Source organism: Canis aureus, chromosome 6 (genome assembly GCF_053574225.1).
Source record: "Canis aureus isolate CA01 chromosome 6, VMU_Caureus_v.1.0, whole genome shotgun sequence".
Lineage (NCBI taxonomy): Eukaryota > Metazoa > Chordata > Mammalia > Carnivora > Canidae > Canis > Canis aureus.
Window position 1 is genome coordinate 39,257,448 of NC_135616.1, and position 23,284 is coordinate 39,280,731.

General features: G+C 56.6%; 1 protein-coding gene and 1 long non-coding RNA gene across 13 annotated transcripts in view; one reads left to right on the plus strand and one right to left on the minus strand.

Moving 5' to 3' along the window:
• Positions 1–1,293: 1,293 nt before the first annotated feature.
• LOC144315846 (uncharacterized) lies at positions 1,294–6,713 on the plus strand. The gene is made up of 2 exons (XR_013381589.1): positions 1,294–1,604; positions 1,980–6,713. It is a non-coding gene; the product is annotated as an uncharacterized LOC144315846 (long non-coding RNA).
• The window catches only part of ARHGEF2 (Rho/Rac guanine nucleotide exchange factor 2), a 44,334-nt gene continuing 25,070 nt past the window's right edge, over positions 4,021–23,284 (minus strand). For 6 of the 12 annotated variants that reach the window (XM_077901031.1, XM_077901029.1, XM_077901033.1 and 3 more), the window contains 21 exons: positions 20,134–20,278; positions 18,024–18,091; positions 17,664–17,727; positions 16,959–17,088; positions 16,625–16,734; positions 16,374–16,520; positions 15,586–15,836; positions 15,307–15,432; positions 14,851–14,968; positions 14,407–14,655; positions 12,620–12,696; positions 11,904–12,073; positions 10,626–10,693; positions 8,088–8,285; positions 7,697–7,816; positions 7,538–7,605; positions 7,378–7,413; positions 7,156–7,206; positions 6,535–6,978; positions 6,118–6,301; positions 4,021–5,208 (listed from right to left, as the gene is read on the minus strand). In XM_077901031.1, the coding sequence (XP_077757157.1) occupies positions 5,135–5,208; positions 6,118–6,301; positions 6,535–6,978; positions 7,156–7,206; positions 7,378–7,413; positions 7,538–7,605; positions 7,697–7,816; positions 8,088–8,285; positions 10,626–10,693; positions 11,904–12,073; positions 12,620–12,696; positions 14,407–14,655; positions 14,851–14,968; positions 15,307–15,432; positions 15,586–15,836; positions 16,374–16,520; positions 16,625–16,734; positions 16,959–17,088; positions 17,664–17,727; positions 18,024–18,091; positions 20,134–20,278 (2,898 nt within the window). In that variant the 3' untranslated portion in view covers positions 4,021–5,134. Of the gene's footprint in view, positions 5,209–6,117; positions 6,302–6,534; positions 6,979–7,155; positions 7,207–7,377; positions 7,414–7,537; positions 7,606–7,696; positions 7,817–8,087; positions 8,286–10,625; positions 10,694–11,903; positions 12,074–12,619; positions 12,697–14,406; positions 14,656–14,850; positions 14,969–15,306; positions 15,433–15,585; positions 15,837–16,373; positions 16,521–16,624; positions 16,735–16,958; positions 17,089–17,663; positions 17,728–18,023; positions 18,092–20,133; positions 20,279–20,494; positions 21,688–22,415; positions 22,574–23,284 lie in introns of those variants that run through there. The other 6 variants (XM_077901030.1, XM_077901036.1, XM_077901032.1 and 3 more) reach the window with 4 other exon arrangements.

Consider the following 23,284-nt stretch of genomic DNA (forward strand, 5'->3'; position numbering starts at 1 on the left):
GGCATTCCTCAGACGGGGTATGTCTGGCCCCTCCCTGCGTGGAGGCCATGGGTGCCCCCCACAGTGGGTAATTCCCCCTTGGCCCCTCCCACTCTATCAGGCAGGGCCCAGCCCCTGCGCAGGTGCACATGCACCCCGCAGCGGTCCTGCTCCCTGGCAGGGTGGGGCAGGGGCAGGGCTCACCATCACCCTGGCCCCCAGGGAGGCACCTGCACCCCAGCCCCCGACAGGGACACCAGGGCACCAGCTCTCACCCCTGGTGGTGCCCACCTCCAGCAGCTCTACCCTGTTGCCTGCAGCCTGGGGTGACGCCTCAGAATCAGTGTGCTGAGTACCGGCCATTGCTGAGCCTGTCCAGTTCCTATCCCTGAGGGTTGTGGTCGCCCTGGTCTGTGGGCCTGGTGGTGGGGCCAGCTTGCTGGGAACCTGACCACACTCTGGGTGCTGGGCAGTTGCGCTCGGGGAGCTCCCAGCCCCCTTCTGACACTTTTGTCTTCCACTTGATCTGGTAGACAGGGCAGGCCATCGCTCTCCCCTTTGGGGCAGCTGAGTCTACCCAGGACTAATGCTGGCCCTTCAGAGGTGCCCTCTGTGACATGGTCCCGAGGGTCAACGTCCTCAACATCCATGCCAGCATCTTCCTCACTCCCGCTCGGTGTTGCCTGATACTGGCGATGGCCACAGCTGCAAAACCAGATGCCCACCCCTCACCCTTCCGGGCCTGTGTGACCCCCCAGGCAGTGTGGGTGGCGGCTCTCCTGGTGACAGTGCCCCCAGCTGTCTTTGGGGCCCTGAGCGGGGTGTCTACTAAGCTTCCCCAGTGGGTCCCATCTGGGGGCCCACCAGCTGCAGAGGACAGTGGGGGCCCTCACGGGTGCCCCCCTGAACGCCATCACCACCCCTGCTGCTGCCGGCCTTCCTGGGCGGAGCTGGGATAGGACAGCAGGTTTGTAGCCCATTCTGTCTGAACCCCGGAGGCCTCCTTCCTCTGCTGCTTCCCTGACCATGTGGCCCATTGCTGGATGTCCTGGTGACATTTGACCTGATGCCCTGGGATGGCATCTTTCTCCACTAGCCATGGCTACATCTGCCCTGTCACCACCTGCTGGCACACCTCCTGAGGCAGGAGGCTGATGGGCCCCAGCAGACGCCTTCAAGAATCTGCGAGCCAGGCTGTGGCCGTGGGGCCAGCGCAAGGTGGAACTGGGGCCCCCCAGGGACACAAGCAGGTGGTGGGTGGAGAGCGCACCCCCCACCCTCAGCAGAGGGGCCCTCCTCCCGTGGTCACCTGGTCACCCTGCTGCTCTGGGCTCTGCCAGCACCAGAACCATTCACCTGGGGAGGGTTGGCATCAAGGCGTGGGGGAGTGTGGTGGGCAGGTCCGGGTGGGGGCCCAGCTAAGCCTAGGTCTTCCTCCATGTGGTGGAGTGCATGGCAACAGGGAGGGGCTTGGAGAGGAAGCCTCTGATCACCCACGACGACGTGTGACCTGTCACGCTTCTACTGTCACTGCAGGGCGGATGAAAGGATTCTCTGTCCGGTTTCTGCCTCCTGTGAGAATTCTCAGGAAAATTTCCCAGGGGTTCCAGAATGACAGTCCAGAGGTTAGTGCCTGTTTCCCTCTGTCTGTCCCCTCACCCCCACCATCACCTTCATCATGGTATTCCCTTGCTCTTGGTGCCAGAGCCAAAAATTCCCCCGCCCTGGCATCTCCACCTCACGCACCTCAGTGGTGCCTGCAGACCTCAGCGGAGGCAGCTGGAGCCCCTGCAGGGACATGCCCGTGTGTAGCCCAGCCCCAAATTAAGAGCTCTGCTTACCTATCCTTAGGTGGGGCTTAGAGAAGTGGAGAGAAGTCAAGGATTGGGGGCATAAGGAGGGGAGAGGTGGGCAGGGATTGGGGGAAGTGGGGCCACAGGTGTGTCCAGAGAATGGGAACCCAGGGTAGGAGACTGGTGTGCGCGTCCCTCCTTTCCTAGTGCGCAGCTCGGATCCGGAGCACCGGCTTCACGTCCCAGCTCCAGCACTAACCAGGGAGGGACCTCGGTGAGTCAATCCACTTCTCTGTCCCGGTTTTCTCATTGGTAAAATGTGTTGAGGACTCAACAGTGCCTGAAGTGGTGTGTTGGCTACTGTTCTTAAAACTGCACATAAAATGGAATCCAAGAGGAGAAATAGGGGACCTCTGGGAACCAGAGATGTCTCATCTGGAACGATGTGTATACTCTGGAGTGAAATCAAAGTTTTAAATCAAGAACTGAGGCATTGGCCCCTCGTGTCCCTCTTGAGGTGTGTTTTCCAGGGCAGCAGGTTCGCCTTTGGTTTCCAGATCCATGGAGACCCAGCAGTGATAAAGGAGAGTAATCAGAAGGGATTTTCTGGGGGTCAGCCCCTGGAAAAAGCTAGACGGGGCAGAGCTCCTGCTTCTGTGGCCCCTAACACCATCCACCAGGCCACCCCCCCCCCCAAGGGCCGCCTCTGCACCAGCTCCTTTGAGGCACCCAGCAGGAGAGACTCCCAACAGCCGCCCAATTCACAACACATTCAGCAATGTTAACAAGATCTAATTAGTTTCTTGATGTTTAATTTCCTCCCTTTCATGTTTAAACTAGTTCCCAAACAGTTCTGTTTCCAGCCAATTCAGGATGGAAAATCCTAAGTAACCTCCCTATTTCTGGCCACCCCCTGCAGCTCCTCTGCGGGCTCCCCTGGGGGGATCTCTGCAAATGGGGCCAGGAGGTAAATACTGACGAATTTAATCAGGTCCGAGTCCTAGATGAGTGACAGGCTGCACACCTCCCCATGGAGAGGAGAGGTGTAGGGGCAAGGGAGGCCCAGCAGAGGACCGGGCACCAGGCCAGGTGCTCCTGGGAGTGGAAGGCAAGTGTTGGGGCACAAAGCTAGGCCCTGGCTCCCTGCAGTGAGTAGCCAAAGAGCTTTAAATCCCAGTGGGAAGGTTGCAGGCCGACTGGGGCTTCTGAAGGCTTAAGGAGGCACCTTGGCCTGAAAGGGGAATGCCACAAGAGACTCCTCCCCAGAAATAGCCACATCAAGAAAGGATGTCATGTCTCGGGTCAAGGAGTGGCAGAGGGACAGTGCTGCTGGGAGCCACCAGTGCTGACCCCTGAGCTTCTCCGCACCTACTCTGGGCCATGTCTCCACACGACCCCTTCTCTTCAGGCCAATATCCTTCACTGGATCTATGTGATAGTGTCAGAGAAGCCTGCCTTCCCCTTTCCTTGTCTGAGTGCTGGTATCAGCCACCCTGGCGGTCCCCTCTCCATTCCACCCTGCCAGGTTTGGGGTCCAGCTTCCAGCTGCTGAGCCACATGTCAGTGAGCTCAAAGCCCAGCATCCGGAGGGAAGTAGAAAGCTGCAGTGTGGAGGGCGGGGCCTGCCTGGCTCCAAGGCCCAGCCTTCCCATTTCCCCATCCACCTCATAGACCCCGTAATAGATGAGAAAGCACCTGCCGAAAGCCAGATACCGTGGACAAGTACAAGAGGGCAGTGCTGCAGCCCCCATGCCCACTCCCCAGGGGATTTCAGTTCCTTTCCCCCACGGATGTGTGTGCGTGTGTCCAGCGTGTTGCCAGCGCCAACCGCCCTCCCCCAGCTTCAGGGGGTAGTCACCAGAAACAGGAAGTAAAATGAAGCAAAACCCAGAAGTGAAACCAACCTAATCTCTCACCACATCTGGAAGAGGTGGCCTAGGGGCTCTGACACCACGAAGACCCAGGGCAACCTGGGGGCTGCATCTGAAGATGAAAGGCTCTGGGGAGAGGCTGGTAGGAACAGGTGGGGAGGGGGTGATAGGCTGATACCCCATCTGAACCAGGCATACAAATGAGACTAAGCAAAGTTCTCTAATTCTGGAATCCCCAAAGTGCCCTTCCAGTTGATCTCTGGATTTGTGCCCGTAGATGCCAACAAGGGCTTATGTTGGGGGAGGCAGCCTGCCCCTCCTCTGGGATAGCACCCCCTCAGCAGCACCCTCAGTGCTTGAAGACACAGAGACAGCACTTCGTGGGGGTTCCAGGTCTTTAATTTTCCCTGCTTTATCGTTTTTTGTTTGTTTGTTTGTTTTTTTAAACAATCAAATTGGCAGAAAATGGCTGGGGCTGGTGGGCACTGGGGGTCCACCAGAAAGTCCCCCAAGTTCACACTGAGGCTTCAGTCATGGTTGCTGAGGTGGGGATGAGGTCAGGGTTCACAGAGATGGCCCAACTCACCCTACAACATATTTTTCAAATGGCTGGAGAAGAGGTCAGAGGAGGTCCCCCATTACTGCAGATGAGGCGACATGGATCCCCCTACCCCTCAAGCTCTTCTGATAAGTGGAGATAGAAGGCTGTGATTTCTAACTGCCTACAATCAGCTCTTAAAAATACAAAACACGTGCAGTTGGCTTTGGTACAAAAAAGAAAACAACAAAAAACATTCTGGTCCCATGGGATTTCCCCTCACACACACACACACACACACACACCCCCAACAGAGCCATTGCAGCCACCTCAACTTCTACTCCATCACCCCCCAACTCTGTAGGGCCAGATGGTTTCCCTGGGTCTCCACTGAGGATGGAGAGACAGGGGAACAGCAGTCAGCGGGGAAGAGGGACATGGCCCCATCCATGGCCCTGATAGAAGGGCCCAAGGTGCACGTGGCACAGCCTATCCTCAAAGACGGTGTTCTTGGGGAGGGGTGTCAGGGCTAGAACCCAGCAGCTGCCTGGTTAAGCCTGAATAAACCCCAGTAGTGTTACAGATCAAGGCCCTCTGATCCCTATGGCTTGGTTCCCATGTCCCTGGTCCTCTAAATCTCCCCCACTCCCTGGGTAACTAATAAACAATAAATAAATAAATTTTCCTAAAGTAGAGGGAAGAAGGCATGAAAAATTGGCATCTGTGGTGTAGCTCCTGGATGCCAGCTATACCAGCTACTCCTGGTGCAGCAGGGGGGCACTGTGGCCCAACTCCCCCAGCTTCCCAACTGGCCCCAGGTGTCCCAGGAGCCTGCCAGTTGGCAGGGACCATCAGCAGTTCTTGAGAATGTTCCCATTGGCAGGTTAGAGTCCCAAGTTTGCCTCCCTCGGTGTGTTCTTCCTGGGGGCGCAGGACGAGGGGTGGGGGCCCCCTTAGCTCTCTGAAACCATAGGCTCCCCGTCACGACTCTCTGTCTCTTCAGGGATGTCTTGCATTCGGGTGAAATCTGAAGGGGGATGGGGCAGAGTCAGGGGCAGAACACAGGCTCCCTCGAGCAGCGACCCCCACACTCCCGCTGCCCCATCTGGGCTGGAGCTGGAAGGAGGAGTCCTTGGGGACTAGCCCTAGGGCCAGCGAAACCATGGCTACATACTTTGTACCCTCCCTGAGGACAGAAAGATACAGTCTGGCTAATAAAATACAAAAATATTTTAAGATGACTACATAAAGTCACACCAACTTTTGGTTATTTTGTATTTCCTAAACCAACTATAAGAACTTTGAAGGTCAAAAAAAAAAAAAAAAAAGAACTTTGAAGGTCTTAGAAAAATTTTACTTAGAAATCTATTTCTAGGGGGATCCCTGGGTGGCTCAGCAGTTTGGCGCCTGCCTTTGGCCCAGATCCTGGAGTCCCGGGATCGAGTTCCGCATGGGGCTCCCAGCATGAAGCCTGCTTCTCCCTCCTCCTGTGTCTCTGCCTCTCTCTCTCTCTCTCATGAATAAAGAAAAAAAAATCTATTTCTAGGGATGCCTCGGTGGCTCAGTGGTTGAGCATCTACCTTCAGCTCAGGTCATGATCTTGGGGTCCTGGGAGTGAGTCCCACATTGGGCTCCCTGCTCCGTGAAGACCCTGCTTCTTCTCCCTTTGCCCCTGCCTCTTCCCCCATGCATGCTCTCTCTCTCGCTCACTCCATCTCAAATAAAAATCTTAAATTTATTTCAGCTTGAAAAGGTTGGCATCACAGACTTACTGGAGAGGCTCCTACAGGCTTTGTTTCCTAGAGGTCCACTGCTGGATCACCATTGCAAGGCAGGAAGTGTGTCATCTGTGTCCCTCCCAAGAGCTCCCGAACCACCCCAAATATTGCCCCGAATGTCCTGTGCACACTGGGACACACTTCCATTCCAGCCTCACCTCGAGGACTGTGGGGTGGGGACAGGCGGCCGCCCCCTTCCTCCTCGCTGCCGGTATCAGGGTCACTGCTGTCCTGCAGCCGCTCCTCGGGGCTGCCCAGCTCCTGCCTCTCTCGGTCCTCAAAGGGTCGATGGACAGAGCGAATGGTCACAGACAAATCCAGACGGTCGTGGCCTCGGCTGGGCTGTGACGGGCCGGCAGGAAAGGCAGCAGGCCAGGGAGTGAGCTCGGCCAGGGGGTCAGGGGAAGGCTGCAGGGCTGGTGGCCCCCGGCCTGTAGCACCACCGATGGCTCTCAACCTCCCCTCCCATCTCTCCAACCACAGCTTCAGGCTTTAGGTGCAAACCCCAGATGGCCCCTGGGCTGTGTCCCAGACCCTCTCACCCACCGAGGTCAGCCCTCCTGAAGCCTCCTTACCTGTGGGGGCGTGAAGCTCAGGTACAGAGCATCGCCTGCAGGGAGGCTGCGCCGCCGAGGGTCCAAGGGCCTGCGGGCCCAGGGGGCCTCCGCCGGGGGCGGCTCACTCTGCCCCAAGATGGCCAGCTGCCTGCGGGCCTCCTCCGCCTCCCTCTCCAGCAGGGCCCGGGCCTGTTCACTCTCGCGGAGCCGGGCCTCCAGGTTGCCTGCCTCCGTGGCGCGCTCCTCGCCCAGCCGCCGGCAGCGCCGCAGCTCCTCCTGCAGCAGAGCATGTTGCCGCTGCAGGAGCGCCAGCTCGGTGGCCTGCTTGTCGGGTGCCACTGGGGCGGGCCCCACTCGGCCAGCCTCTCCATCCCTGGAGTTGGCTCTGGCCAGCTTCTCCCGCCGCTCAGGGCCCTCAGGGAACCGGGCTTCCATCAGGGTGTCCTGCTGGGCCACGGCCGCCTGTGGGTGTAGGGGGCACAGACAAGCGTGTCAGGACCCGTTTCCCTGACCCTTCACCCTCACCTCCCAAGACCTAGGTTCCAGGATGGCTCCGCCTGGGGAAAGGCCCAGAAGGCCGGTAAACGGGCAGCCCTGCTCTGGCTCCAATCTGCCAGCTCCAGCCCTGGGCCCACTGACCTGGAGGCCGTGGAGGAGTCCGTAGAGATTGACCAATCGCTGTAATGCTTCCTGCAGACAGAGGAGAGGGTAGGGGCAGAGCCCAGGCTTCAGGATGGGAGAGTTGCCCAGGAGGTGACCAAAGGCAGCCTCTTACACATAGACACCCCTCCAAATGGGGGTCCCGTTTCTCAGACACAACACCCTCCCTTCAGCCTGCTCCACCCCAGGTCCCCACCTCACCTCCTGGGGGGCTCTCAACTGATTCCCATTGCGGTCCTGCAGAAAGAGGCAAGGATAGGGGAATCACAGGTGCCTGGCCCCTGCAGCTCCGTGTCAGGGATCCCCAGGCTAGTTGCCCCTTCCAGCCCTCTCTTGAGTCCTAACACCTCCCAGGACCCACCTTCTGACTGGAGTCAGAGTCCGTTCTGCAGAGCTCAATGGAGCCATTGAAGTTTCTGGCCTCACCATCTGTGGAGAAGGAAAAGGCAGGGCTGAGCTCTGGTCCCCAAGGCAGTTGGCCCCTCCCACCCTCTGCCATGGCCCCAGCCCAGGCACTCACTGGCTGTGACCCCAGGACTCGTGCTACCGCCACTGTCTGGGTCCACAAGCAAGGCCGGATCCCGCGGTGTCAGGAGCAGCTCTACTCCAGGCCCCACCAGGAGGTCTTTGAGGCCCTCCACTACAGGGAAGGGAGGAGGTCAGGGGATGGTGTCCAGGGGGCCCCTGTGCAGGTGCTGGGGCCTCATTCATGCCACCCCCCACAAGGCAGAGGTCACTGAAAGGCACCAGAGGGACAGCACAAATGTATGCAGGACTCATACAGTGACAGCGCCCATGCCTCATTTCTGCCCCCTACACCCCACACGCCAAGGCGTTTATGGGTACTGGGGCTGGCACCCCCCCAGTCTGTGTGCTTCCAGGCCTGGCCTCATCCCCAGGGGTTCCCTTACCCTCACGGATGGCATCCTGCAGCAGCCGCTCGCCACGAGGGCACTCCAAGGACTCGGAGCGGAAAAGACCCCTGGGTAGGGCGGGCAGGGCCACCCCGCCACTGTCCTCCTCCACTTGGAAATGGGTCATCTCGGCAAACAGTCCCACCTTCTCTCGCAGCAACTCCACCAACGCCTTGTCTTTCTGTTGCAGCTCCACTGGGGGTAAGGAACAGGTGAGCACATAGCAGGGGGCGCGGGGGTGGGGGGACCCCCCTAAGAGCCCACGGTGGGGTGGAGGGTGGCCAGATGGCTTAGGGGCCACATGGGGCTGTGTGGTAGTACTTAATTCTGGAGTATTGGCATTTATGAAAAAGAAAACACTTTTGGGGGGAAAAGTCATACATGCACTTTCCTTTTTATAAGTAAACTCCATGCCCACCATGGGGCTCAGAGTCACGACCCTGAGGATCAAGAGTTGTGTGCTCCACCGACATAAGTGGCACCTTTGTTTTGTTTGTTTATTTAAAGATTTTATTTATTCATGAGAGACACAGAGAGAAAGAGAGGCAGAGACACTGGCAGAGAGAGAAGGAGGCTCCATGCAGGGAGCCTGATGCAGGACTTGATCCCAGGACTCTGGGATCACACCCTGGGCCGAAGGCAGGCCCTAAACCGTTGAGCCAAAGGGATCCCCGGCACCTTTGTTTTAAAACAAAACCAGTGACGTCTGGGTGGCTCAGGGGTTGAGTGTCTGCCTTGGGCTCAGGTGTGATCCCATTCTGGGGATCGAGTTCCACATCAGGCTCCCTTCCAGGAGCCTGCTTCTCCCTCTGCCTCTCTCTGTGTGTCTCTAATGAATAAATAAAATTTTTTAAAAAATGAAAATAAAAACAAAACTAAAACAATCTGTGGCCGGGACTGCAGGTGCCCACCACTTTTCATTCTCCCATCTTCCTTAAATGTAGAATCCTCATAAATTTCATCTGGGCACCTGGCTGCCCATTTAAGACCATATTCCCAGGGCAGCCCAGGTGGCTCAGCGGTTTAGCGCCACCTTCAGCCCAGGGTGTGATCCTGGAGACCCAGGATTGAGTCCCACGTTGGGCTCCCTGCAAGGAGCCTGCTTCTCCCTCTGCCTGTGTCTCTGCCTCTCTCTCTAATAAATAAATAAATAAAATCTTTTTAAAAAATAAATAAAGTAGCCATCAACTGAGACCTCATATAATGCAACAGTCACCAGCAGATTCATGCTCTGTTACATTAAAAAAAAAAAAGACCATACTTCCCAGCCCGACATGAGGCCAGACATTGTCATGGGACCAGACTGTGGTCAATGGACATGAGTGTCTCTCTGGATCAGTCCTTAAAAGAAAGGGGTATACAGACGGGTGCCTCCCCAGCTCAGTCCATGGAGCATGTGAGTCTTGATCTCAGGGTTGTGAGTTCGAGCCCCACCTTGAGTGTAGAGATTACTTAAAAATAAAATCTTAAGGGGTGCCTTGCTGGTTTAGTCAGTAGAGCATGCAAGTCTTGATCTCAGAGTCATGAGTTCAAGCCCAACGATGGGCATAGAGCTCACTTAAATATATATATATATATATGAATCTTAAAAAAAAAAAGATTTTATTTATTTATTCATGGGAAACAGAGAGAGGCAGAGAGACAGGCAGAGGGAGAAGCAGGCTCCATGTAGGGAGCTTGACGTGAGACTCAATCCTGGGTCTCCAGGATCACACTCTCAGCTGAAGGCAGCGCTAAACCACTGAGCCACCCAGGCTGCCCAAAATAAAATCTTAAGAAAAAAGAAAGGGGTGTAAACTCTCCCTGTTCCTTTCCACCTCCCTGCTAGCCAGGATACAGATGTGATAGCAGGAGCTAGAGTAGCCACTTTGGGCAGGTAAGTGGGGAATCTTTATGCTAAAGATGGCAGAGATGTACTGACACCCTGTACTTCCCACTTGTGGACTAAAGAGAAATAATCTTCTATCTTGCTTAAGAAACTGATTTTTGTTGGTCTTCTTGTATAGCAGTTAGTTCACACTCTAATAAAAGTAAAAAAAAAGTAGATTAATGTCTCAACCCTGGTCTTCCTAGCTCCTTTTCAGGAGATACTACACACACACACACACACACACCACATGTGACACAGACCTATCCCCATTATTTTTACACCAGAGTTAGCATATACTCTACATTGTTTTAAACCTTGCTCTTTTTACTCACCAATACATTCTGGTTATGGATCTGCATTAGCCCTCATGAGCTTTCTAAACAGTTCCACAGGGGAATCCCTGGGTGGCTCAGTGGTTTAGCACCTGCCTTTGGCCCAGGGCGTGATCCTGGAGTCCCGGGATCGAGTCCCACATCGGGCTTCTCCCTGAGTGGAGCCTGCTTCTCCCTCTGCCTGTGTCTCTGCCTCTCTCTCTGTGTCTTTCATGAATAAATAAATAAAATCTTTAATAAATAAATAAATAAACAAACAAACAAACAGTTCCACAGTATTCCATCTCGTGGGTGTATTATAAATTACTTAACCAGCTCTGGGGGTGGACTCACTCTTGATTCGGCGCAGGTAAGCCTCGTCCTCTGTCTCAATCAGGGGGAAGTCCTCTCTGGATGGGCATCTAGAGGGGTAACAAGTAGGGTGGGGTTGAGGGATCAGGAATCAGCCTCCTTCCCCCAAACACGCTCTGTGCTTCCCTATAAGACTCTCTAGCCCCATGCCCTGACTTCACTCCTGACCCCTATCATATTCTAGTGGACTATGCACCCTTCCATGGGCCACCTGCAGGGGTAGCACCGTGCAGATGGGCACTACAGGCTTTGGCGTGAAGCAGACTGGCCCAAATCCTGGTCCTGCCATTTACCAGGTGGCAGCTTGTCTATTTCTCATCTGAAAAATGGGTATGACATTTTTTCTCTTCCCTGTTTTTTTTTTGTTAGAATTAAATAAAGAAATGTAACAATGCTTCAAGCATGGCAGAAGCTCAATAAATCGATGACAAAGAATATGAATTATGATTTTCACAATTACAAATATTAATACTGTTCACAGAGAGGCCACCATGGATCCATTGTCAATGGAACAGGTATTTTGCACTGTTTTCCTACAACAGGCAATGTCATACTTTTGTATGAATTTCTGAAAAATCTGTCCAAAAGTCTAAGTTGCAGAAATATAAAAAAGTTTACACATTACAGAGTGGAGAAAATCCATTTCTAAAAGCTAAAAAAAATTACAAATATCCTGACTGAGTTCATTTTTTTTTTGCATAATCTTCAAAAATCCATTTTGAATGTTTTACATGCGTTTTTTTCCGTTGTTTTTTGTTTGTTTGTTTGTTTTTTTAATCACAAGAGACACATAGTCAATGGCCTCAAAGCTTATGCACATCCCACAGAAGCTCAAAGTCCACTGCCTTGGCAGACTGAACAGTTTACTTCTTGTCTCAACTGGGTGAGGTTTGGCTCTAGTATCAATGCCTCATTCCCTCTTTCATTCATTTTTAGAAAATAAAGGTAAAATGCAATACAATCCAAATAATAGCCCACTGCCTCCAGACTGAGATGTTTCTGTGCCTGATACTGTCCTGTTGGCTGGCAGGCGTGCCCCCATGTGACAGCTCAGGGTACCCCTCTGCTTGCCAGCTCAGGCTCCTGAAAGATGCTCGGGGTTGTCACGGTATGTCTGACCATCCAGGATACGATGGCCCTTGCCTCAGGACACTGTGCTTCTCTCCCCCAGCCTCTGCCTCCTGCTCCGAACCCCAGGCTCTTTCCCCGGAGTCTGCTGTGGCCTGGCTGCAGACTCCCTGAGGCCATACACACACTCACACGCGCACACTCTGCTGAATGACCCGGATCCAGGTGCTCCGGTCATCCCGAGATGCGGTGTGGACCTCATACATCTCAGGGGGCGCCGCACTGATCAGAAACATCCCTTTCTCCTGGTTGGCGATGTCCCGTACAATCAGATTCTGCAGTGATACCACTGAGGGCTTGTCCTGCAAGTCAGAATGGAAGGACTCAGCCTGGGAACCTGACCCTGGGATCTCAGGGTCTTCAGTCTTGCCAGAGTACCTGAAGGACTGAAGAGCCAGCCAGCAATATAAATTTAGAGTCCCTGGTTTTGGTGCAGCCAGAGGGGACTTAGGAGTGCATGTGACCTCTGGTGGGTTAATTAACATTAAGGTTTACCAGGGAACTTGGCTGGTTGAGTTGGGGGAGCATGGGGCTACTTCAGGGTTGTGGGTTCAAGCCAAACATTGAATGTAGAGAGTACTAACAAAACAACAACAACAACAAAAAAACCACATAAAAAAAAACCCTTTAAGGTTTCCTCTCCTCATCTATAAGGAGGGATCCTAAGAGGCCCTCCTCACAGTCATAATAACCTGTTAGCTACTTCTATTCCTTATGATATTATAGCAATGGTCACAATAGCCATTTGACTCTGGAGGATTCTAGGGTTCCTTCCAGCTTGGGGAGAAAAGCAAGAAGAGGCTGTGATGCTTGTCCATGCCAGGAAAGGAGAAGGAGGAAGATCTCACCAGGGCAGGAAAGATGTACTTCTGGTCCTTCTCCTGGAGAAATACCAGCACGTCTGTCATCAGGAGCATGAGCACATCTGGCCGAGGGGACAAGTGGGAGAATGGTCAGCAGCAGAGGTCTGGGCAGCTGCCCACCTCTTTCTCAGGGTCCAGGCGTAACCTGTCCGTTCATGGCTCCTGAGGAGCCCCTTCCCGGCCTCTCTTCTCTCCAGGTGCTTCCTCTTACCTCTGTGGCCTCCACCTGCCCATTCTTACAGCTCAGAAATGCCAGGGGAAAAGATCCGTGTGCTACCAGACCAAAGAGCTTCTCGGCTAGAGAAGCTGCAGAGGGACACCCATGCATCTGAAGGAAATCCTCTTTGCCCAGCGGATGCCAATTTCTTAACCTGGGCCCTACAGACCCCTAGTATGTCCACTGCTGGGCTTCAAGGGCTCTGCAAACCTTCTGAAGTTGCAGAAGCAATTTTACATATTATTGTAACGCACACATGCGCTTTTCTGGGTGAAAGGGTCCAGAATTTTCATGAGAGTAAAATGTATTCCCGCAGCGGGAGGAGCCACCCTTTCAATTCTGTGCCTAGCAACTGACATAAGAGCTTTTCGGCTGTCTGACCTAAAATCCCCTGGCCCCCTGCAATGCCAGGGCTCAGGAGGCAGGAGACAGGCAGGCTTATCCACCCCTCCTGTCTTCTCAGACCCCAGAGGCACCTTGGCTGTCTTCTGCACCCCCTTCCAGCCGCTCCAATCCTGAGTCCCACACTTTAACTTGACAAAGGTCAAGTCCCTAAAACTCAGATGGCACAGCCAAGAAAACACAGGCTCACCCTTTGCCCTTGGATATCTCACTCAACTGTGGGCACATAGAGGGGAGGGCTTTCACTAAATGCTTCAGAAATAAAGCTCTCCAGCCCTGCTATTTTTAACCCCCATGGTTTATATTCTTAGTTGCTGTGTGGGAGGAACAGAAAAGAGAAGGGGATGAAGGAAGGCGCCGGTAGGCACCGCCATCCCCCAGCCTGTAAAGGGGGATTTCACCACAGGGACACAGCGGTGGGGGGGGCGGCAGGCTCAGTCCCGGGGTACAGGCCTGCTGTAGCCAGCACTCCTCACACCCAAAGCAGGCTATTCCCTGTGTCTCACTTTAGGGAGGAAAGCTGCAGCCAGGGTGGTCTGGGGACAGGGGCTGGGCAAGTGTGACTCCCCACACACACCCCCATTGCTCTTTTCTCTCATCTCCATGCTGCCTGTCCTTCTGTCCTGCCCATCCTTCTGTCTGTCCTGCCTGTCCTCTCTGTCCTCCTTGTCCTCCCTGTCCTTCTGTCTGTCCTGCCCATCCTCCCATCCTGCCTGTCCTTCTGTCCTGTCCATCCTCCTCATCCTCCCTGTCCTTCCATCTGTCCTGCTCATCCTTCCATGCTCCCGTCCTGCCTATCTGCCACTGGGCCCTCTCTGGCTGTCTTCCTGAAGCACCTGCCTAATCTGCAGCCCGGCTAGCTGCCCCTCTCTTGCCCCCCGGTCCTGGAGATTCTCTGTCTTCCTCATCAAAACTGAAAGCTCTCTGGGCATGCATGCAAGGACCCAAGAAAGAGGCAGATCCTGACAAGGAGCCCCTGTGTGGCCCATGAAATGAAATGAAGAACTGGGACTTTGCTGCAACAGAGACACACATTTCTCTTGCACTGGGCCCCCGGACGGTGTCTGCAGAATGTGGTCCTACAGGCTACCTGCTCGTTCCTCCCTCTCTCTGACTCTGGGCTCTTGCCCGGCCCGCCACACTGAACACTGACCTTTGAAGCGACCTGTCGCTGTCTTCCAGAGCAGGCAACCATCATGGATGAGCTTGCGCCGCAGAAGCTCCTCTCTGCCAAATGGGCCCTTGCTGGGCACTGGGGCCTGGGCCCGAGGGTCCATCCGGTGGTAGATCTCCTGCAAGCGAGCTCCTTTCTCCAGCTCATGCACGTCCTGGTCCACATTGGACAGGAGCTCCTTCACCAGCCCCAGTGCTGTGGTCAGGTCCTGGCGCTCCTCGTCGGTCCCTGGTGTCCAGGGTCGGCATGAGGCACAGTGGGTCCGCTTCAGTCCCACCCCAGCTCCCGCAGAATCCCGATCCCATCTGCAGAGGCCGCCCCAGGCCCCACAGCTTACCTCATCCTTTCCCTGGGTTACCCTGGAGAGCCCTCCCTGCACTCTCCCCGCCCTCCTTGTACTCTTCCCAGGGCCTGCCCCCTCACCATGGGAATGCTGTAGGATCCGGTTGATGAGTACCGGGTACTTGGTGATGCGCTGGGTCACCAGCAGGATGCACTCCTGCACCCCATGACGCTTCAACACAGCCGATCGGGTCACCTTCTAGAAGGGCAGAGTCAGTGCTCAGGGCCAGCCTGCGGACAGGGCCTGGCCACAGCAATGCTGGACTCGGACCCTGCACTCCAGTGATGGCCCCAGTATGGCCATCTACCTCCCATTGGCTTAGGTGACTGCATGTGGGACTGGGGAGCACGATGCCATGACGAGGACTGAGCAGATAAAGTGGGGAGAAGCACTTGCTGTAACATCCCCCTCCATGGGGGTCGGGGAGCACCTGGTCTCCATGTGGCCGCAGCACTTGATGCCCCCCAGGAAAGGGGAGGCCAGGCACAGGCCGCCAGAGGAGGCTCTGTGCATGAGTCCTGGAGAGGTGTGCTCACCCGGATGAACTGCTGGAACCTTTTGTCCCGGGCATACAGCTCCTTGTAAAGCTTTAAGGCCTTAGTGTGGCGGCTGCAGAACTCTGAGTAGGCCTTACGCATCCGCTCCGCACTGGGACCTGAGAACTACACGTCGGGGAGCCAGCCTCAGTCAGCATGTTCCTCAAAGCCACGGCCCATCCCCTGGATGCCCTCTGTCCTCCGCCCTCCAGCTCTCGTGGCTGTGCTCCCCAGACTCTGCAGGTGACAGCACCCACTCTGATCACACCTCTGCCCCACCTGGCTGATGAGCAGGTCTGCCAGGCGATGGATGACGAAGTTCCGGGTGCTTCCAGGGCACAGGGCTTGGCGTCGGCGTTCTAGGAGCTGGCTGAGGAAGCGTGTGTGGATGTCACTGAGCTCATCCACGCAGGGGAACAGACCCTGGACCACTCCGGGCTCCAGCTGCAGCTCCTCTAGCATCCCCGTGCGGAAGAGGCGGGTCATGATCTTCAGCGTCCGCACATGGTGCAGCTCCGTCTGGATGAGCTCTGCGGGCACAACAGTTCATGTGGACCTCATCCTGTCTTGGCCACAACTGACTCGGCTGGGCCCTCAGGGCTCAGTGGGATTTCTAAAGTCCCTTCCAGGTTGACATTCTGCATTGTTATGGTCTTAAGATTTTTTTCTAATCGTTTTCTGTCTTTATGCTCTGCTACATCAAGCTGTGAGCCATTTAGGGGCAAGAACCACATGTTCCCACATGTCCAGACTCCCCACAGGCCCCAGTGTGGTGCCAGGCATGGTACAGGCCAGGAGCAAAGGCAGAGAACCCACTTGAAGGAAGGGGTGTAAAAATGGGGCCTGGAGACCCAGAACCCCAAAAGGCAGGGGCCTTATAGCCACTTGTGGGCTGGGGGAAGGGTCTGGGGGGGGGGCCCATGGACTAATAGGGTCAGGGGGCCTTTGGGCTAAAATGGTCAGGGGGGCCCACAGACTAACAGGGCCCATGGGTTAATGGTCTGGGGGGTGTGGGCTGGCAGAAGAAAGGCTACAGACAACAGGCATGGGCAATCTTCTTGGCTCACCATAGATGACATCCTGCTGCTTCATCACCTCTTTCTTCTGCTGCTGCAGGAAGCTGCTGTCTACTGCCAAGCTCCATGAGTCGGCTGCAAAGTCCCTCTCATCTGTCTCAAAGTCACTCATGAGCTCACTGTAGATCACTTCTGCACCTGGACGCCAGCGGGCCAGACACTGAGCTCAACTCTCCCCATGGGGTCCTGGCCCCTCGGGCCCCTCCCACGCTGCCCCCACCTGTCCCCGGGCCAGCAGTAACCTTCGTCAATGAGGGACTCCACGGATAGGGCTCGGTTCCGCATGTTGAGGGAGTCTGTGGACTGGGACAGGATTCGGCGCAGCCCCAGGGGTGACTCGTCACTGAAGTGGCTGAGGGAAGAGGGCCTGCGTCACCCTGACTCGGGCGAGAGACCCCCCCGCTCCCCCGCTCTGCCAGACGGGGAACCAGGGCTGGGGTCTGAGGGGCACGCAGCCCGAGTCCTCCCTCCCTGTCTCTGGTTCTGAGTTCAGGGTTGGGAAGAAGCCCTCAGGCCTCCTGGTCCCCACTGCTGCTCTCACCCACCTACTGTTCCCTTCCCCAAGCAGAGGCTCACCCGGCAATGTTGGTGGTGGAGACACTCTTGGCTAATGACAAGGAGGAGCGGCCACGGCGGGAGCCGAGCAGGGACTGCCGGAAGCTGTCAGAGGGGTAGATGGCAGAGCTTGGCCGCTCCCGGGGGGTGGCTGCAGGGGGGTAGCCAGCAGGCAAGCGTCAAAGTTGCTGCTTCCCAGACTCCAGGCCTCCCAGGCTCCAGACTAGGAATGTGGCCTCCTCTCCCATCCCATCCTCCACCCAGCCCTGAGTCAAGGAAAGGTCATGGCAGCGCCTCCTCCCTTGGGCACTACTTCTAACGTTTGTCTTGTCTCCTCTCTTCCCCGAAACAAGCCTGTGAGCAAACCAAGGCTCAGGAAGGTTAAGAGACTGGTCCAGGGACTCAGACTCCGCTCTTACTGTGACACCAAAGCTGTCTGAATGGCACTTGACAGCTGCCTGCAATGCTCCCAAGTGCAGTGGAAATGCTCAAACCACCAGCCAAGCCTCACCCCCATTAGATTTCTGCCCTGCCCCTAAGACCAGGAGCCTGGACACCTCTTATGGCTCACCATCCACTTCCAATGGGGGGTGGGGAAAGCACCATGCAGGAAATGAACCTCAAGGGGCAGGAGAGCCCACAGGCTGAGGGGCCTGGGGTCCCATTGAGGGTCCCGGGGAGAGGGGGGATCCTGCACGGGGTCTTCTGCGTGCCCCCACTACTCACTCTTACTGCGAAGGGAAACAGACTGCAAAGCAGTGCTGTTCTTCAGCAGAGCAGCCTTCTGTTGCTGTGAGACAGAGCAAGAGAGACACCAAGGACAGCTGTCACCAGGGGTTGCCCCCACAGGCTTGGGCAGGAGCTGGGCAGCTAGCCCCTCGGGAGGAAGCCAGCACAGCGGTCATGGGCATGAGGGTGGCTGAGCCCCACGCTAGGGGGCAGGTGTCCAGAGCAGCGGGCTGGCCGCATGGGGCCTGGGGTGCAGGGTGTGGGCTGCCCCACAGTGAGGAACACAGAGTGAGGAGTGAATGGGAAGGGCACACTCACTACCCTCTCCCCAGCCCACTGCCCGCCCTGCCATCTCACCTTCTGCTTGACCTTGGTACAGTTGGCGAGCGTGTCTTTACAGCGGTTGTGGATAGTCACATTGCAGGCTGGGAGGGTGGGGTAGAGAGGGTGAAGGGGGGGCCGGGTGGTACAGGAGGGGACACACACCCACAAGCAGGCACCCGTCTCCCCCTGGCCACACAGCCGCTGAGGCACCTCTTCCCAGACCTCACAGCCATGACCAGACCCGTCCCTCCCCTCGCCACCTCTGCCCCCTTCCTTCCAGCAGGAAATCAGGTGAGGGGATAGAGGTGGCGACCACAAGGAAGCAATGCTGACTCAGAGGTGACCTGAGGGGTGGGCCAAAGGAATTGCTGGCTGCCAGAGATGAGCTCAAGGAGCACAGGGGTGGCTGAGAGTGACAGATGGAAGAGGACGCCCACGGGACAGGAGGTGGCATAGAGCAGCTGGGATGGGGGCCAGGGGCAGGGGGCGGTTAACATCCCCGGAGCACATAGCATGTGCTCCACAGTTTCTTGATCCCAACGACCCTTTGGAGCAGATTCAATTTTCCTCATTTTGCAGATGAAGAGCCCGCCACCCCAAGAGGTCAAATCACCTGCCAGAGGCCAGGCAGCCAGCAGCACAGCTGGGCTTGAAACCCAGGTGTGCCTGGACCCAGAGGCCACGCTCCTGCTGTGCACCACACATGCACCCACGAACTATGGCCAGGCCCAAGCATTCAAAGGCTGGTGGACCCACTGCTGGAGCAGGGACAGGCCCTGCCCCATCTGTCTCCAATGCCCACCAGCCTTCCCCACTGCTCCCCTCTGACTCCTATCTTCCCCTTCCAGGCCCGGGGCCCGTTCCCCACCTGGGGCAAGCCCGCAGTTCCCCACACTCCACTGGTTCCTGCCCCATCACCCACCCTGCCACAGGGGGAGGAGGGAAGAGAGGAGCGGTCAGGCCTTGGCAGCAGGACCGCTGGCTGTCTCTGTCCCCAACATGCCTCAACCCTCTGCCCTATCTTGCTTCCTCCGCCACGTCCAACAACACAGGAAACTCTGCCACCTTCTTCAGACAATACCCAGCACCAGGCTCACTTCCACAAATACAAGGCGAGCAGGGTGGGGTGGAAGGGAGGACCGGAGGGGGCTGGGGCTGCCCCATTCCCCTAGAGCTCCCTTCTTCTACCCCCGGCACCCAGTGTCTCTGGATCAAACCTCCGCTTTCCACCTGCTCTCAAAATAGCGCTTGCTGCCTGCCTCCCCGGTTCCCCTGGCAACAAGCTTCCCGATAGGGAACTCTGTCAGGTCTGGAGGGATCTAGACCAGGCTTCCCTCCTCATTTCCCCAGTCTAAGGTGGCTAGTGAGGAAGCAGGAAGACCTTGCTGGTTTTTCCATAGGGAATGAGAGGCTAGGGCCCTGGTCCTACCATCAGCAGCAGGGCCAGAGGCAGCTCAGCTACAACCTGGGGCCGCAGGGGCCTTCTGCACCAGCACGTGGGCATCCCAGGGAAGAATGCCCCGTTCTGACTTCCTAAATACGGACGTGCTGAAGTCGGGAGCTCTGACCCCTCTCCCCCAACAGAACACATTCCTGGTATTTTCCCTCTTTCTCCCTGTCTGTTGGTCACACCAGAAATTTGAGACAGATGGTCCTCATCCCGTCCTCTACTTCAAACTGCAGAGACTAAGATATTTCAGGCTCTCCCCAGTTGATAGAAAGGGAGGAGCAAGGGGTCCCTGAAATCCTGACCGTCCAGTTCTGCTCAGGAAGACAGGCAGAAGCAGGTGCAAGGCTGGCTTGACATCCCCTCCTCCCCAGGACATTCCTGATCCTTCTTTAAGCAGTTCCCGGAACCCTCAGCAGCTGCTCAGTAAGCCAGGGGACACCCAGTGGACGACAGCTGCAAGGGGAGCCACCCCAGCACCACCCCCCGGGCTCCCAGAGAGCCCAGCTTGAGCCCCAGTCCAACCCACCCCCACCCCCCGCCCCTCGGAGGCAAGAGGCACAAGGGATCAAGCATCTGGCCCTGCCAGGGCTCTAAGAGAATGACCCAGGGAATCCAGGGCAGAAAGGACAGATGGCAAGGTTAGGGTCAGTGGGCACTGAGTCAGAATGACAGTCAGGATCCCCAACAACTTACTTGGGCAGATAAGGGCTTCCTTGGCTGTGATGCTCTTGTTACAGGCATAGCACATGGTCATGCCCGAGACGGAGATGGTGGTAAAGAGGTGCCCGTTGGTGTAGCGGGCGTCCTTGGCTTCCTTCATCTTCTCCTTTTCCCGATTCTGCAGAAGGGGTGAGAGACAAGAAGTGAGGCTCAAGATGGCAGGTGCCCAGCGGTGCCCCAGAGACAGGTAGAGGGCAGAGGCCAGGTAGCGATGCCTGACTGGGATTGCCGCAAGGACGGCACTTCCCAGAGAAGGGCCTGCTGCAGAGTGTCACAGGCAGCTGTCCAAGGGTGCCCGGGGCCAGCCCCAAGGGCCTGGCTGGCCCTCACCTACCTGACCCCTGCGGCTAGGCTGCCTCCTGTGGCCACTCATCTCCCCGGCTCTGGCCCTCACGTCCTCCCTGCACTTCCCAGCCCTGCTCTGCTCGCCCCCGGGCTGCTGTACGCTCTCCTCTGAGCTGGGGGAAGATGCGCAGAGAGGAGGGGAGAGCAGGCGAAGCAGAGGGTGCCAGCTCACCAGCGCTTTCAAATCTATGGGAGTTAGCTGCTCTTATAACCATGACAACCAGCATTGGAGCCCAGGCTCCGCCGTCATAGTGGGGGGCAGGAGGGCCCTTAGTAGATTGGCTGGAGGCCAGAATGCCTCCGTGGCCACCCCCAACCCAGAGGTCAGATCCCAAAAGCCAGGGCCTCTGTGAGAGGCTGGAGCCTGGCTTTGGCCTCTTTGAGGAAGGAAACTCAGCCCACAGGTCTCCTTGCTTCCGGCAGGAAGTCTGACTTTTATTCCTTATGCTCCCCTCTGAAACCTGGGAGAGCTCTTGCTCCCCCCACTCTCCCTGCTCCCCCATCTCCCATCTTGAGTCCTTTCTGGCATCTACCCTCCATCCTCTGGCTGCAATGCCATTCTCTGGGCTCTAGCAAGATGGGGCACAGTGTATGGTCCCCAGAACCTCAAAGGCTGGTGGCTCTCATCCCTGCTGCACCAGCCACTGCAGGTCAAGCCACACTCTCCCAGTACTCTCTGGCCCTCAAATCCCTGAGCTTCCCCAAGAGCCTGAGAAGATGTGCGATGCCTTCCTTCTCTCCTATTGCAGGACCTTCCTAGGTAGTCACCTCAGACCCCCAATATCCCTCTGAGATGGTGGCAAACAGGACAGGGCTGGCGAAACCACTCCCCTCTCCTCGACTTCTGAGCTCCTCAGGAAGAGAGCAAATTCCACACTGCTGAGGCCAAGGGCAGGTGCCCAAGGTGGGGGACACTGACTGGCTGGGGCCCTGAGACACAGAATGGAGAACCAGGGGACAGCCCTTGGCCTGAGCCTGACTTGGCTCCCACACACCAGCAGCTGAGAGGCTGGGGGGGAACCACACTGGGCTGGTGCTGGGCAGGCGCTCTGCTGGGACAGAAAAAGGAAGTGTGCAGGAGCTGAGTCAACAGTGTGGGGGCCAGAGGGCGCTGGGCCATGGTACCCTGAGCCTCCAGGCCAGGGTCCTCTGTCCCCTGGCTCCCTGCAGAAGCACCAGCTTTGTGTGCAGAGCCTGGAGCTCTTAGGGTCCTTCCCCACCTCCCCTACTTCTCCCGTCTCCGTCTCCTCCTCTTCCTATTTCCAGGTCTCCCCGCCACCCCCACCGGGGTGGGGCACGGCTTCCCCACTGCCCTTGGCTTCTCCCTCCTGACCTTCCCCCCTCCTGCCCCCATACCCCAGGCCTTGTTAGGGAAGCCTACCTTCCAACCCGAGCCTCCAGTATTCTGGTCTCTGTTCTGCTCTGATACCTACCTATAAGACCACTAGAAAATTCTCCCTCTGCTCTAAATTCCATCTGTCTTGCTCCAAATCACAGCTCTTTAGAAGATCAAATCCTCCTCTGAATGAGGGAAGGCCTCAAAGACCAAGTCCCAAGGTCTCTCCTCATGCCATACACCCTCCCTCCTCTCCTGTACTCCTTCCTGGCCTCCTCTGGGACACAAATAAGTTTGAGTACTCACTACGCTTGAATTGAAAGCAGTGAGCCAGCAAACAGAAAAATCACATGAAAAAGACCATGTCTGGATCAGGATGAATGCCTGAGGAGGGAGGGCTGCTCCTAGTCCCTCTGCCCTCTGCCTTCCTGGAGACTCACCTGGGAAAGAGGTGGGAGGAGGGAGGGGACTGGGCAGCCAGAGCACAGTGTCTCAGGCCCTTCCCTCCCTGGCACCAGTGCCCCACAGATGACCCCAGTGCTCCAGGCCGGCTTCCTCTGCTCCCTTCACTCACCCTCTCTCTGAGGGACCCCGTCTGGAGGTGAGCCAGCAGCGGGCAGCAGCCACAGCAGCACATCCCACCTCAGGCCCTGCCCAGCAGCAACGGCCCTGGCACTGCCTAGCGCTATTGTCCCAGGCGCAGTGTGTGCCCGCCCCAGGGCTCGGCCAGGAGGATGGAAGGATACAGCCTGGTCACTGGGGGTGGGCAGGGGCTGCTCCAAGACGCGGGGACTGGGCTTTGCTCGGTTCTGTCCTACTTCCCCCAGGTATCCTTAAGATGGTCCCACTGGTCTCCCATTGACTTGCCTACCAGCAGGACAGCCCTTCACCTCCATGCCCCAAGTACCATGCAGAGACACAAGCCACTATATCCATCCATGCTGGCTACCCCCAACACTCAGAAGCCCTTCCTGCCAGGGCCAGCCCTCCACCAGCCAGTGTCCAGTCACTTCTGCTCACACAGCCTCAGGGAAGCCTCTCTGGCTGCTTGAGGAAAGGCACACAAAGGCACCTGGCTCAGTGGCCTACGTACAGGCAGGTAGGTGGTGTGCGCTCCTTAGGATGGGAGCTGAGTGGGCAGAAGGATGACAGACACGAACACATGGACATAGACACACAGGTCCCAGCAGCACCCTTGCCCTGCTTGGTCCAAGTCCTCCATCTCTCCATCCCATTCCTCCTCTGCTTCCTTTGAGCTTAGACCCTGCAGGGTTTCCTCCGGAGGCCAGAAAGGGCCAGGCCCAGCCTTTCCTCCATTGACCTTCTATTTCTTGGTCACTTTGAGGAAAGAAATTTCAGATGGGTCAAGGTCGGGGGCACTGCAGCTGGCCTCTCTAAAGCTCCAGGGCAGAGGCCGTCTTCCCCCATCTCGTCTCAGCACTT